Consider the following 16183-nt stretch of genomic DNA (forward strand, 5'->3'; position numbering starts at 1 on the left):
CATTGTGCATAGCTTTGATTAAAATGCAGTGCTCTTGAGACCTCCACTGAAAATAGTGCCAAATGTATGTACATATTGGGCACTGGTCCATCTAGTTTATGTATTGTGGATTCTTCATGAGGAGTCATTACTGATGTCATTATAATCCTTGTTAGCCTTACATCATTGTTGAGTAGGATGTACATAAAGAAGGTTGAAAAAAAGGTTAAAACAATAAAAATAAAGATTGAGAAAAAACAAAAGAATCACATGTGAAAAACCAAAATGAGTGGATAAACTGAGGCACCTGTAGCATAGAGTGGGAAAAGCAACTAATTTCAATGGGATTGGGGAGTGTCAAGAGAAAAAAAACCTGTATACTCTCAAATGGAATAGAGATAGTTGCTAACTGTGAGGCTTACAATAGATAACTCTGGGCAGTTTGAAGTTTCAAGGAATGCAATATTTAAAGAAGAGGTTCTCAAACATTTTGGTTTCAGGACCCTTTACACTTAAAAACCGAGGACCCCAAAGAACTTTTATGTGCATTACAGATACTGATATTTATCACATTAGAAATTAAAACAAAGACATTTTAAGAATAGTTATTTCTTATTTAAAACAATAAACCAATTAAAAATGAAAGAATCTTTTGTAGGAAAAGTGTTGACCCTAAAAAAGAAGATACTACTAAGTGCTCCCGGTGACTGACTGGGCTCAAATTTAAAAGCAGAGCGTAGCAGTGGTTTCTAAACAGGGGCTCCCTCAGGCAAACCCCAGCTCAACTGCCTGCCTCCAGCACTGACATGCCTGCCTCCAGTTCTGAGCCAACTCTGACAAAGTTCCCATTTCAATCTATAGGACTGAAGCTTCCCTTCCACAGTCAGAGCGGCGCTGCTCTATCCTCACTGGCCAATCAGAGCAGCTCCATTCTGACCAATCACACTGAGGAGTTGGAGCCTCATTTACATGAGGGTGGCCCAATCAGGGGCCAGGGGCAGGGACTTCTATAAATAAGATCCCCCGTGGCTTGGACCGCACACCTTTCCTCCCACCAAAGACTCAGGCTGAGGTTCTTCGCTGCAGAGCAGGCGCAGCCGAGGGCACCTGCCCGGGGCACCACAGCGCTGCCCGGCTGGAGAGGCCTCGCCGGGGCTGTTTCATAATTGAGCTGCTCCAATGCTGTCACAATTGAGCTGTTGGCACAAAGTTTCCCTCTTCACCAACCCCACACTGGAGTTCCTGTTGGCTTGAATGAGCCCCAACTATCATTAGTTGACAAAAGTAACCACTTTACAGAACATTGTTGCACATTTCTGCAAATCTCTCGAATGTCTGTTTTCACAGCAGATGACTGCGTGGTAACATTTGCTTGTTTTCAATGTTTCCATATCACGTGTCAGGTAACCTCTGGGAAACTCCACTGTGAGAATAAACGTGCAAAAAGCAACTGACTTTTTACTAAGCGTTTTTACATCTGACCTCCCCCCTAGAAAGCGTCTGGGAACCCGGACCACACTTTGAGAACCACTGCTTCATGAGCGACTCTTGGCCAATCCAACATCAGTGGAAAAATAGCCCCAGCCGTTCGGCAGTCTTGAGCATTTACAGGGGATCTCCTTTTTCAGAAAGATGAACCAAGTCTGTTCTCATTAGAAAGCATCCAGAGAAAACACAAACGCGTGCCTCTTTCCTCCACCAAAAGAACTGAAGCAAATATGAGGGACCACCAGTCAAGTGAAAGGATGCTGAAGTTGGGATGAGGGGCACCCGTGGAAGCCACCGAGATCCACTCTCAGGAGACGCAAAACCGGTAGAAGCCGCCGCTGAGGGGGTCAGGAGGGAAGCGCTGTTGTTCTTTGGGGGGGAGGAGAAAATGGTTACCCGGGAAAGGGAGACGCAGGAATTAGGAACCAAAATGCGCTCCCATCACGTTGGGGCGAGCCGGGAACCACACGGCTGGCGGCCCTCCTCCCTCCCCTTCACCCTCTGCCAGCATCACGCCAAGGGGAGCGAGGCGCCTAGGGACGAGACGCGAAGTTCGAGGCCTTCCCCGTGAACGAAAAGGGCTGAAATGTCCTTTTCCAGAGCAGCGGATAAAACGCCACACGGCCCGGGGTGTAGTAGGGGGCGGAAGCGGGAGCGGGGGAACCCGAGCTGCTCGCCGAGGGCTGGGAGGTCGTTAGCAAAGAAGGACGGTTCTGTTGCTAAGCGACTCGTCCTGGGCCCGCCTCCCGCTCGCGTTGCTAGGCGACGGCGAGGCCAGGGGGAGGGCGGCGGAGTGGCCCTACGTGCTGACGCTAATTGTATATGAGCGCGAGCGGCGGGCTCTCGGGTCTTTTTTAGCGCCATCTGCTCGCAGCGCCGCCTCCTGCTCCTCCCGCCGCTGCCCTGAGTCACGGACTGCGCAGCTCCGGCCGCCGGGCGCCCCGTGCTCGCCATCGGTAACGGATGGGGGCCTGAACGAGAAGGGGGGACGGGATGTCGGCCGGGCGGTCGGCGCGGAGGGGAGGATCGGAGGGACGGGGGCCTGAGCGGGGCTGCGGGGGGCAGTCCGCGGCTCCCGGCTCGTTCTGCGAGGCCAGAGCCGGGGCCGTCCGCCGAGTGTCGACCCCATCGCCCGAGAGGGCCCCGGGATCAGCCTGCGCCTCTTTTCGGGGACGGCTGAGGAGGCGCGGGGGTTGGTGCGGCCTGCGAGGGTCGGGGGCCGTGCCTGGCGGCGCCGCGGGACCCCGAGCGCCACCGGCTTCTCCGCGTGGCCGGGGGCGAGGCCGCGGCGTCGGTCGGGCGCCGGGAGGGGGCGAGGACGACGCCGCCGGCTCCCGGATCGCCGGCCCGGCTCGGGTGCAGAGCCGACGGCCGGGCTCGACGTCCCGGTTTCCTCAAAATTAATACCCGGCGGAGGCCGCTGGGGGATGGAAAGAGCGGCGGAGGCTGCGAATTCCGATGGGAGGGAGGGAGGGGCCGTGAAGGGATGAGGCCCCGGGGCGGGGAGGCTGCGGGCTCCCGGGCGCTCCGCCCCCTGGAGGGGGTGACGGCGTGGGGCGGGGAGGCCCCGGCGGTTCCCGCACACGTGGCCGCCACCTGGGGCGGGTCGGAGACCCCAGCTCCAGCAGCCCGTTCTTGCTGGAAGTTGCAGAAAGGGTGGGATGGAAGCATGAGCAGTGAACAATGAGTCCAGCCCTGGGGTGTCCGGCTCTTGACCTGCCTCTGTTTGGTCTTCATCTCTCTATGGATACAGGAGGAAAGATGAATGTCAGGTGATGGGTGGCAGGGTCTCAGGATATTTTTGTGTAACTCAGGTAGAGCTGGAATTTGGGTGGGTGTCTCGGCCAGGCTTTTCTGTTGGGGGAGGGTTGATCCTAACTCATGTAGTCCTTTAACGGCTCTAAAGGGGCAATACCACAGGCTCGCAGTGTCTTTCATTCTAGGACTTGCATTGCTTTCTCTTATTGAAGTTCCCAGAAGAGAGAGGTTCTTTGACTTGAAGCAAAACTGTGTGCTGTACAAGGAAACCAGATTACTGTAGGCTAATTAATATAAACACAAGTTAAGTTCCTGCACCACCTACCCAACTTTATAATGAAACAACATTGAGGGGAACCACCATATCCGAGGACCTGCTGTATTTAGGATTATTTAGAACTTGGGGGGGGAGGGGGGGGGAGCAGGTAGTTCAGTTGGTTAAGAGTGTTGACCTGTTATGTCAAGGTTGTGGGTTGATCCCTATCAGGGCAAATACAGGAATCAATGAATGCATAAATGGAACAACAAAATCAGTGTTTCTCCCTTTATAAAATCAATAATTTTTAAAAACTGACTGGAGGTAAAAGGTTTACAACGATCCTCTGGGAGTATTAATGAGTATCAAATGCTTGTTCAAAAATGGGCCCCATTTATACGTGCGTTTGTTTTTTAGGAAGCCTGAAGGATAGACAGAACTAAACATATAATAATCTTGACTTCATAGATTGTTTTTCTTACTTGATTTATAGCATTTAAAAATTTTGCCTGTACCAACACTTAATACAAAATGCTATTGATCATTTAAAAAATAATTAATTATACAGGACCATTGACTTTGTAAATGTTTTATTTTTTAGAGGGAGCAAAAGAGAGGGCTAGAGAGATGGAAACATCTATGAGAGACATCCATCTATTGCTTCCTGGTTGCCCCCTACTGGGGGATCTAGCACACAGCCTGGGCAATGTGCCCTGACCAGGAATCAACTGGTGGCTTCTTGGTTCATGGGTTAGCGCCCAACCATCCAGCCACACCAGCCAGGCGCTTTTGCTCACTTTATTACATACGTAACTTGTCCATGTTATCTCCAGATTATTGATTTGATTCTAAACATTAATTACATAGTCCTTTTGTAGGAAAGGGGGCTAAAAGCAGCAGAATCTGTTTGATTTCAAGATGTTAAAGAACAAAATTAAGCCGAGTACATTTGAAGATCTAATTGGCTTTTTTAAAGGATGAGCAGCATCCCATCCACCCCTTGGAGGGGTTGTACCAAGTGGAAGCTTTTTATGGGAAGAAGGGTAGGGCAAAGTTGCTATTAACAAAAAGAAAACAGGGTTTTTTTCAGCAGGGAGGTTTCTTTTTTCTTTTTTTTTTTATTGATTTCAGAGGAAGGGAGAGGGACAGACAGATAGAAACATCAATGATGAGAAAGAATCGCTGATTGGCTGTCTCCTGCACACCCCCTACTGGAGATCAAGCCTGCAACCCCTGTGCCTTTGACTGGAATCAAATCAGGGACCCCTTCAGCCCTCAGCCGGATGCTCTTTCCACTGAGCCAAACCAGCTAGGGCTGGGAGGTTTCTATTATGCAATTGTCTCTTTCCAAGGGGGTGGAGGGGGGCAAGGAGATGGTCCATGGGAGAGATTACTTAATTGGTGTTGAGCAAAAAATTCCAGATTGATTAAGATTGTTTCTAGGAAACAGTCATCATTGATGTTTCTGTCTCTCCCTTCCTCTCTGAAATCAATAAAAACATATGTTTTTATTTCTTTTCTTTTTTTAAATATATTTTATTGATTTTTTACAGAGAGGAAGGGAGAGAGATAGAGAGGTAGATCGATGAGAGAGAAACATCGATCAGCCGCCTTCTGCACATCTCCCACTGGGGATGTGCCCGCAACCAAGGTACATGCCCTTGACCGGAATCGAACCTGGGACCTTTCAGTCCGCAGGCCAACACTCTATCCACTGAGCCAAACCGGTTTTGGCTATAAAAACATATGTTTTTAAAAAGATTGTTTTTGGGAGAGGATGAAACTCCAATTAGATCAGGTATTAAATCTAGGTTTGGTATCATGGGCTTTTAGCATGAGTGAGGCCATTTTGGGCCTGTGGTTTTCTCTTTAACAATGTCAAAATACCACTGCTTACTCTGTTCACTTTTTGCTTGGTTATAAATTTGAAATACTAATGAAAGAAAGGATTAGAGGGAATGGATTCTGATTAATTTAGAAAACTAATGATCTATTCAGATCCTCAAATCTGTGATTACTTGTATTCTTAGTTGATTCTTTGACTAAATATTTTAGCTCTTATTTGAATATACATCATACATTATGAACCAAAAAAGCAAATTGGTTTTTTAGAATTGTGATGATGGTGTGAAGAAAAAGATTGGGGGATGGAGTAGTATCTATAACATTCTTTACATGAAAGAACCTATAAGTCCCATTTCATACTAATTTCATCTGAATAAGAAGTTCTTTCATGTTGGGCAGAGTAGGGGTTAGAAGGTGAGTGCTGTCGTTTTCACTCATCCTTGTAAATTGTTTAGTGCATTGACAGCAGACCACCAGATCACATTACTGGGCTTGCCACAGAAGGTAACCCATATACTTCTGGTTATCAACTGCCTTTTACTGCTACATACTTGCTCTGAAGGTTACTATATTTTGATTTTTATTGGGAAAGGAGGCTGTAATTTTGAAGAGTTTATTAGGGTTATTTTCTAAGGTAAACCAGGTACAGAAGAACACAACAGTCAGCACTTATTGGGTAATTATTCAGTAACATTTTAAATTCTGCATGTATTATTAACTGATATAGTGCTCTTGGAGGTAGGTAGTATGACCCTTTTTTTTTATTTAAATTTTTTTTAAAGGGGAGAATGATGATTTTTATTTTAATATATTTTATTGATTTTTTTTACAGAGAGGAAGGGAGAGGGATAGAGAGTTAGAAACATCCATGAAAGAGAAACATCGATCAGCTGCCTCCTGCACACCCCCTACTGGGGATGTGCCCACAACCAAGGTACATGCCCTTGACCGGAATCGAACCTGGGACCCTTGAGTCCGCAGGCTGACACTCTATCCACTGAGCCAAACCGGTTAGGGCTATGACCATTTTATTGAGAAAATTGGATAGTTGAAAGAACTTAACCAAGGATGCATAACTGAGCAATGATGATTTATGAATAGGATTTTGTATTGCTTTAAAAGGGACAGTTACCTTGACTTAAATTATTATGCTGTACATCAGTTTGGAATTCAAAAGCCCTTTTGGATTTCACTATGCTCCAAAGAAAAGCTGTGGCACTTGATGGTTTTGAAGTTGTCTTCCAACATATGTCATATTTCAGATGAATAAATTTTTTGTTTATGTTTGCATGTATTTTCAAATATCAGTCCAATCCAGTACATTTCTTTGCCATTGGATCAGATAATACCTTAGGTAATGAGATCGCTTGAACAGAAGATAGTGTTCTCAAATAGGTGTTCATTTTGGTTGGGACTAAAGTACTGAGGCCCTGGACCACTGAAAATGTTAAGGGAGCAGCAATACTTGAAAGACAGATTTATTGAAGTGCATTTGGAATGAGGTCTGAGGTAAAGGGAAATCTTTTGTTTTAAAATGTGTAGTTTGTAGTGATTGGCATAATCCATGGGGCAGTAGGCTGATAGAGAAGGCACCTTGGTATTTGGAATGGTGGATTGGGCATGGGTTTTAAAAGTCAGATTTTAATTCCTAGTTTCTTCACTTAACCTCTGGTGTGTTGCTGAGCAAGTTGCTTACTATTTTATCTGTAAATAAGAGGAAAGCTTAATCCACTATAGAATAGGCCCTATAGCCCTAACCGGTTTAGCTCAGAGGATAGAGTGTCCGCCTGCGGAGTGAAAGGTCCCAGGTTCGATTCCGGTCAAGGGCATGTACCTTGGTTGCAGGCACATCCCCAGTAGGAGGTGTTCAGGAGGCGGCTGATCAATGTTTCTCTCTCATTGATGTTTCTGACTATCCCTCTCCCTTCCTCTCTGTAAAAAATCAATAAAATATTAAAAAACAAACAAAAATAGGCCCTATAAATGTTAACTTTCCTGCTCACTGAAAGTAAGGAGAACTTACTTAGAACCACGTTTATTGCATTGATAAGTTACTTGATAGCTCATGTCTGGACATCTAACTATTATAAGTACACAAAATAATCAATTTCTGGTCTGATTCTATCACTTGCTATCCTCTTTTTCTCCACTGAAAGGTTTTCTTTGCATTCAAGTTCTCAGGTTAACATATGCTTTCAGTCCTGATGAACCTTATCTTCCATTGAGATCTATATATTATGTATTTCGGATGAGAGAGAATCATTGATTGGCTGCCTCCTGCACTCCCCCTACTGGGGATGGAGCACACAACCCAGGCATGTGCCCCTGGGAATTGGACCTGGAACCCTTCAGTCCACAGGCCGATGCTCTATCCACTGAGCCAAACCAGCTAGGGTGAACCTTTCACCTTTTCATCTCTAGTAACTAGAGGCTCAATGCACGAAATTCGTGCAAGGGGCTCAGGCCCTTGAAGCCCCGGCTTCGTCCGGAAGGTCTTCCGGATGGTGGTCTGGACTGTCGTTCTGCTGTTTGGTCTAACTAGCATATTAGCTCTTTATTATATAGGATGCTTTTCCTTAAAGTTGGTTTTCTAATGTTAATACAGTGATACCAGTTTTATTTTTTGGTTAGGATTGTGTTTCATTGACAATTTTTAATGGGGGCCTTTAGTTTAAATACTTATTTAGAAACATTTGGATATCCTTTTTGCCCCTCATTTCTTATATCTTAGACCTTCCATTTGGGATCACTTGCCTTCTGCTTGAAGAAGGTTCGTATAGAATTTATTAGTGAGAGTGCTGGAGAAATTTTTGCCTAAAAGTTTGTTTTATCTTCATACTTAAAGGATGTTTTGGTTAGGCATAATATTCTAAAAATCCTTGTCTGGCTAGCGAGGCTTACTGGTTGAGCATTGACCCGTGAATCAAGAGGTTACTGGTTGGATTCCCCATCAGAGCACATACCCAGGTTGCAGGCTTGATCCCCAGTAGGGGCCATGGAGGAGGCAGTTGATCAGTGATTCTCATCATTGATGGTTCTATCTCTTCTGCTCTCTCTCTGAAATCAATTAAAAAATATATTTAAAATCCTTTGTTATTTTCAGCATGTTAAGCATAACAGCACATTCTGTTGTCTTTTGGTATTACTGAAAAGAACCGTCTTAATTATCCTGATTGGGATTTGTAGGACTATCAGTCATTAGTTCTAGAAAATTTTTTGCTCTTAATTTCTTCAAATATTCTGCCCATTCTCTCCTCTATTCCTAGAATATGTGTTAAATCTTAGATCTAACTTGTGTTAGACTTTATTGTATCCCAAAATGCCTTTGAACTATAGTGTTTCCCATCCTTTAGTTTCCGCCATATTTTGGAAGATTTCTTCTAAGCTTGCTTCCAGCTCATTTAATTCTCTTCCTAGCTGTGTTTAGTCTGCTGTTAATCCTACCTATTTTTTTTCTAGAAGTTCTATTTATTTCTTTGCCAAATTAGCTATATCACCTTTAATAGATGACTGATCCTTATAGATAACAGATGCAGGCATTGTATTTTCAAATACAGTTAACATGGTTGTTTTTGTCTATGTTTATAGTTATACATTTGTAGCCTTTTTGACAATATTTAAATCTTTATAGACTGGTTTCTATTGTGTTCTTTTCTGTTGTCCCTATTGCTCTTGAAAATTACTTTAATGAATTATTTCAGGTCTAGGATGAAGGTGCTTTTCGCTTATATTTGGATATGCTGTCCAAGACCACTTCAAGCTCCTAGTTTGGGGTTTTGAGGGCAACACTGATGAGATGAATTTGGGCTTTTATCCAGGATAACTGGTTTATTAACCCTGAAAATTTAGCACTTTGGGGTTACTGCTTAATTGAGGAGGGTTGTCATAAAGATTCCTCAACTTGAAAAGGTCCAGAGCTTTTGATTTCACCCTACAATAGCTTAAATTTGTGGACGGCAGTTGCCCTTATGCCAAAAGGGACTTCCTTCTACTTATCTTTTTGCTTCCTCTTTTGCCTTTTGTTTGGGGTTAGGAATTCCTTACTATCTCACCCGTATTTTTTTTTGCTTTTAGGATTTTAACAAATACTGTTTTTCTTTTTTTAAAAAACATTGTTGGGGTGTGGTAAGAGGTCAACCGAAGGACTTGTATGCATGCATATAAGCATAACCAGTGGACACAAGACACTGGAGGGGTGGGGGTGGGGTGGAGTGAGGGCATATGCGGAGGGAGGGAAGTAGGGGAGGCCGGGGGAAGGTCAATGCGGGGGGAAAAGGAGACATGTACTACCATTTGTAATCTTAAACAATAAAAAATATATATATATTTATATATATATATATTTATATATTTATATATATATATATTTTATTGTTTAAGATTACAAATGGTAGTACATATATATTTTTATTGATTTCAGAGAGGAAGGGAGAGGGGGAGAGAGATTGAAACATCAATAATGAGAATCGCCTTTAACCGGTTTGGCTCGTTGGATAGAGCGTTGGCCTGCGGACTGAGGGGTCCCCGGTTCGATTCTGGTCAAGGGCATGTACCTTGGTTGCGGGCACATCCCCAGTGGGAGGTGTGCAGGAGGCAGCTGATCGATGTTTCAAACTCTATCCCTCTCCCTTCCTCTCTGTAAAAAATCAATAAAATATATTTAAAAAAATAACGAGAATCATTGATCGGCTGCCTTCTGCACACCCCCTACTGGGGGTCAAGCCAGGTCAAGCCCGAAACCCAGGCATGTGCCTTTGACCGGAATCAACCTGGGACCCTTCAGTCCCCAGGCCGGTGCTCTGTCCACTGAACCAAACCAGCCAGGGCAACAAACACTGTTTTTCATTGGTAGAATTGATCTGTATGATCTAACTGCTCACTACCAGGAATGGAAATTCTTCAGTTTTCTTAGAAAGCATTGTCATGTAGGATTAATAAAATTCTCATTGACTTTAATTATTGGCTGCAGTAAAATAATTAATGTAGGCATTAACTTAAACTTGTGTTTCTCAGTGTGATCTGATTATCTTCAGATAGCCTACTTCAGAAGCTATGTTTCTTGTTTAGAATGTGGATTTTTGGGTCTGCTTCATCAGACTTGATGATTCAGAATCTCTGAATCTCTCTCTCTTTTTTTTTTTAAATAAACTATTGCCCCAGCTCAGTAGTTTTCAACCTTCTGGCCCTTTAAATACAGTTCCTCATGTTGTGACCCAACCATAAAATTATTTTCGTTGCTACTTCATAACTGTAATGTTGCTACTGTTATGAATCGTAATGTAAACATCTGATATGCAGGATGGACTTAGGCGACCCCTGTGAAAGGGTCATTCGATCGCCAAAGGGGTCGCAACCCACAGGATGAGAACCGCTGTCCTGGCTGGTTTGGTTCAGTGGATAGAGCATTGGCCTGCAGACTGAAGGGTTCCGGGTTCGATTCTGGTCAAGGGCACATGCCTGGGTTGCGGGCTTGATCCCCAGTAAGGGGCGTGCAGGAGGCAGCCGATCAATGATTCTCTCTCATCATTGATGTTTCTATCTATCTCTTTCCTCTCCGAAATCAATAAAAAAACATTAAAAATAATAAACTATTTGTAATTTTAGATTTATGGAGGAGTTGTAGAGATAGTTCAGAGAATTCCTATATACCTCTTAACCAGTTTCCCCTAATGTTACATCTTATATTACAGTGGTATATTTATTAGTCGTTCTGTACATTTGTCAGAACTAAAAGAATCTGTTTTTTAACTGTCGTTCCAGCAAATTATTTAAGTCTTTTACATGAATTTGCTTCTTAATAAGATAAATCCAATGAGGAAAAGATTTTCTATCTAATTTTATAGATGATTAAATAAGGCCAGAAGTTTTTTTCCTAAGTGAGATTGTTACAAAGTTGATGTCAACCCAAGTGATCTGACTTCAAAATTAAGCCTACTTTAAAAAACAGAAAGTGTGGCCCTAGCCGGTTTGACTCATTGGGTAGAGCATCAGCCTGCAGACCAAAGGGTCCCAGGTGCAATTCTGGTCAAGGGCAGGTACCTTGGTTGCAGGCTCCTCCCTGCCCTGGGCCCTAGTTGGGCTCTGGTTGGGGCTCGTGCAGGAGGCAACGAACTGATGTCTTTCTCTGACATGGATGTTTCTCTGTTTTCCTCTCCCACTCTCCCTAAAAATCAATGGAAAAATATATACAGGTGAGGATTAACAAACAAAACAAAACAAAACAAAAAAAAACACAAAAAGTGTGTACAACCAAGAAATTTAATTTATTCAGAATGGACAGATTGGAGAAGGCATCTCTGAAGACATCCTGTTCTGTCTTGAATCCTTTTTAATAAAGAATCAAAAGAATTTTGTAGGACTTTGAATTCTAAGTGTAATACCACAAATTGGACACTGAGGGTTAGCAGTGTAGATGTAATATTAGATCTTGGCTGCTAAACTCAGTACCTCTTAACACTTTAAATAATAAGCATATAAGCATGTTGATATAAGGAATCATGCCTTACATCATTTTGTGAATTAAAGACTAAGGTTTTAACTTCTTAAAGATAAAAACTTCATTTTAATGTGGGGTTCTAAGCTTGATTAAAAATTTTTTTAATCTGCATTATCAGTGGCATTCAGCCGTTTTTCTGCCTTACTATAACACACTTTACCTTAAGTTTTAGTTTTCTAAAAGCAGGGTTTTTTTAAATTTGTTTTTGGTTAATCCTCACCCGAAGATATTTTACCATTGATTTTTTAGAGAGAGTGGGAAAGACAGAGAAACACATATCGATTGGTTGCCTCCTGCACGAGCCCCAACCAGGGCCCAGGCCGGGGAGGAGCCTGCAACCGAGGTACATGCCCTTGACTGGAATCAAACCCAGGTCAGTAGGCTGATGCTCTATCCATTGAACCAAACAGGCTAGGGCTTAAGTTAATACTAATCCTAAATGAGAAAGAACTTAGGCTGTGTTTTGATCAGTTCTAACAGTATTCAGGCTAACCAAGGGCATTGTTGACAGTGTTCCAGCAAGCATATCTAGGTTAGGCTAACGGGTGTGGTTGTTATCAGTGATATGACATGAAGTACATTTGAAGAGACAGGAAGGTTTAGCTGACATCGGTTGGGACCCAGACCTTTATTTAAAAAAAAATATATAAATATATATTTTATTGATTTTTTTTTTTTTTTACAGAGAGGAAGGGAGAGGGATAGAGAGTTAGAAACATCCATGAGAGAGAAACATCGATCAGCTGTCTCCTGCACACCCCCTACTGGGGATGTGCCCGCAACCAAGGTACATGCCCTTGACCGGAATCGAACCTGGGACTCTTCAGTCCACAGGCCGACGCTCTAGCCACTGAGCCAAACTGGTCAAGGTGGGACCCAGACCTTTAAACTATCTACACTAATAAAAGAGAAACATGGTAATTGGCGTACGACCGCTACCCTTCCCATTGGCTAATCAGCATATCCTTATGCAAATTAACTGTCAGCCAAGATGGCGGCCAGCAGCCATGCACTGAAGCGAGCAGGGAGGCTTGCTTCCTCCAGGGACTGCAGGCTCCAACGTTCCCCGCCTCACTTGCCGGCCTCTCAACTGCAACTCTAGGCAACTATTACTATGTTGCAAATAAGAAGCTAAACAAAACCGGCTTTCAGTCAGCCCCGGACTGCAACATTGTATCCATGTTTTCAGCAGCGAAGCCTCAGAGCTAAAGCTGGCCCAGAATAAAAAAAAAAGAAAGAAAACAAGGAGTGGTTGGGAGCTTTTAGTCAACCGCCAGCAGGAAAACAGCCCTCAGCCCCTCACCCAGACTGGCCAGGCACCCCAGTGGGGACCCCCACCCTGATCCAGGACACCCTTCAGGGCAAACCAGCCAGCCCCCACCCATGCACCAGGCCTCTATTCTATATAGTAAAAGGGTAATATGCCTCCCAGCACCGGGATCAGCGTGACAGGGTCAGTGCCCAAATCCCCTGATCAGCCCTGCTCTGTGCCTGATGGGGGGGAGCTCCCCAACCCCCTGATCGGCCCTGCTTTGTGCGTGACAGGGGGTGGCGCCGCAACCTCCCCAGCGACCCTGCCTTGAGTGTGACAGGGGGAGGTGCCCCAACCCCCCAATCAGTCTACCCTGAGCGTGACTGAGGGTGGCATTGCAACCTCCCGATCTGCCCTGCTCTGTGCATGACGGGGCGGTGCCCCAACTCCCCAATCGGCCCTGCTCTGAGCCTGACCAGGGGCTGCACCTAGGGATTGGGCCTGCCCTCTGCCACACGGGAGCAGGCCTAAGCCAGCAGGTCATTATCTCCCGAGGGGTCCCAGACTGCGAGAGGGCACAGGCTGGGCTGGGGGACTCCCCCCCCCGAGTGCACAAATTTTTGTGCACCGGGCCTCTAGTCCTATATAATGAAGAGCTAATATGCTAATTAGATGAACAGCAGAACGACCTTCTGGATGAAGCCAAGGCTGCGAGGGGCTGCGAGGGCCGAGCCCCTTGCATGAATTTCGTGCATCGGGCCTCTGGTCTGTAATAATAAAAGCGTAATATGCTAAATAGACCAGACGTCCAGAAGGGGCTGCAGGCCTCTACTCATTACATAATTTAAAAGGCTGACATTTGATATAAGGATTATTAAACTTTTTTAAAAAAGATTTTGGGGGGATCATAATGAGTATAGTAGGTGGCAAATTTTGGCTTTTAAACATGAATTTGATAAAAATTAATGCTGTTAAAAATAAAGGGGTTTGTTCTGTGAGGTACTAAGTAGCCTAAAAATTTATGCAAGAATTGACCATTCCTAGTTGTTACAGGAATTTGAATAAAGATCTTTTGTATTGTTTCTTTTCTGTGATTCTAACATAGACTCTTTAGCAATAGAGCCATTATAAAAGTCCTCACATGATAGATTCTAAATGCCTACTAGTAACTTGCTTATTTTAAGCTGTATCCTCTGAAAAGTTACTTGGGCTGCATGAAAGTCTCTGTTCCATGATTTTTCTAAAAATATATTTTTATTGATTTCAGAGAGGAATGGAGAGGAAGAGATAGAAACATCAATGATGAGATCAACTGCCTCCTTCACGCCCCCTACTGGGGATCAAGCCGGCAACCTGGGCATGTGCCCTTGACCGGAATCTAACCCGGGACCCTTCAGTCCACAGGCCAATGCTCTATCCACTGAGCCAAACCAGCTAGGGCTTAACTGATGGTTTTTTAATGGGAGTATACATTTCTTTTGGGATAGTTTTCAATGTGGTATTGATTTAAAGGGTTTTGGTTTTAAATAAATTGTATGCTTTTTTTTTTTTTAACATTGTTGTTTCTCTCCATAGATATTTGGAGTTCTTAACAACATGGCAGACATTGACAAGTAAGTGGCAGATAGTTTGTTTCTTTTTCAGATATTTGTACTGTGATGTAGTTAACAGCAGTACTAGTTATGTAGTAGGAAATATATGGTAATGACTAATGTTTAGTGCCTGCTCTTTATAAAAGTTGCATACCATGTATCCAAGACAAAATGTTGTATATAGAATCATTGTCATAAATACAGCAAACCATTTGTCAATGTTTATTCTTAGGAAAGTGCTGAGCACAATAATGAATCATAAATACTTGCAGAGTCCACTTTATCCTATATGTATTTCCCAAAGATTTTTATGCCAAACATTGTAATGTATCATACATGCAAGATAGAAAGTGTTATAAAATGTCTATGTAGAGTTTAAAGAATAATAGGGCACTGTGTGCAAGCTTTTAAAAATAGAACATTACTACTGTTAGAATGTGTGTCCCTTCTCAATTCTATCTTGGCTTTTGTCTAATTTGTTTCTTTGTTGTTTTTCTTTAGAGATTTACCACCTATAAATTCTTAATGTTTAATTCTGAAAATCTGAATAGTGGTCACACACTTAGATATATAAAGAAAAAGGCAATATTACCACTATTATTAGTTGAAGGCTTCAAAATAGGAAAATAAAGGGCTATCTGGGTCATAGTCTGGCTTTAACTTTACTGAGGCTTTTTTAACTTTTCAAGGGCTTATTTTGGAGAAGTCATTGGGCAAGGTCATGCATCCTACAAACAGGGTTAATAATATAGTGTGGATGGGTATCTTGCAGAAATATGGTCAGGAAAAATGGATGTGCTGCAGTATATGCTGCTTGTAATTTTACAGTAGCCTGCCAACTTAGAGGACAGGGAGTAGGGGTGGCATGATATTATCTACAGCTATTACAGGCAACAGCATGGAGATGGAAAGGCAGGAAAATTTTAGCACAAGGGTAACATATTGAAGTACTATACATGTAAGAATCTGACTAATTTCCCCAGGCGTGCTGTCTTCAGCATAAAAAGAAGATGGGCATGTTAGTGATCATGGCTTTCAAAGTATTATTCCCTCAATCACATTCCTCCAATCTGGATTTCTTAGATTAGCTAAGAAATTGTGCATCTATTTCTATCTTACTGAGGTTTCTTTTTGTTTCTCCTCTCTTGGGTTTGCTGTTTGTGATATCCCCTGTTTTCTTTGTTGGTTCTTTAGTTTAGTGTCTTGGAAGAGTACAAGGGAAGTAAATTATTTTAGGTGGCATGAATGAAAATGACATTTCTGCTCTTATGCATGATAATTTGTGTGTAGAATTCTAACTTAGAAATCGTTTTTCTTAAGAATTTTGAAGGCATTGCTGCTCCATTGTCACCTGGCTTCTAGTCTTGCTGTTTTGAAATTCAAAGTCATAATTCTTGATCATTTATATGTGGCACTTAAAAAAAACCTCTATACAATGTATCTTTATTCTCGAAGCTACTCTGGTTTCAGAATTCTGAAATTTTATATTATTGGAACTTTTTTTTTTTAATCTCTTG

At 43.1% G+C, this 16183-nt stretch overlaps 1 protein-coding gene across 3 annotated transcripts in view; it reads left to right on the forward strand.

Moving 5' to 3' along the window:
- Window positions 1-2318: 2318 nt before the first annotated feature.
- Window positions 2319-16183, forward strand: part of NAP1L1 (nucleosome assembly protein 1 like 1) — a 35118-nt gene continuing 21253 nt past the window's right edge. For all 3 annotated transcript variants that reach the window (XM_070409690.1, XM_070409692.1, XM_070409691.1), the window contains exons 1-2: window positions 2319-2423; window positions 14650-14687. In XM_070409690.1, the coding sequence (XP_070265791.1) occupies window positions 14671-14687 (17 nt within the window). In that variant the 5' untranslated portion in view covers window positions 2319-2423; window positions 14650-14670. The remainder of the gene's footprint in view (window positions 2424-14649; window positions 14688-16183) is intronic.

This window comes from Myotis yumanensis, unplaced genomic scaffold (genome assembly GCF_028538775.1).
Source record: "Myotis yumanensis isolate MYYU_CA2020_CCGP unplaced genomic scaffold, mMyoYum1.0.hap1 SCAF_3, whole genome shotgun sequence".
Lineage (NCBI taxonomy): Eukaryota > Metazoa > Chordata > Mammalia > Chiroptera > Vespertilionidae > Myotis > Myotis yumanensis.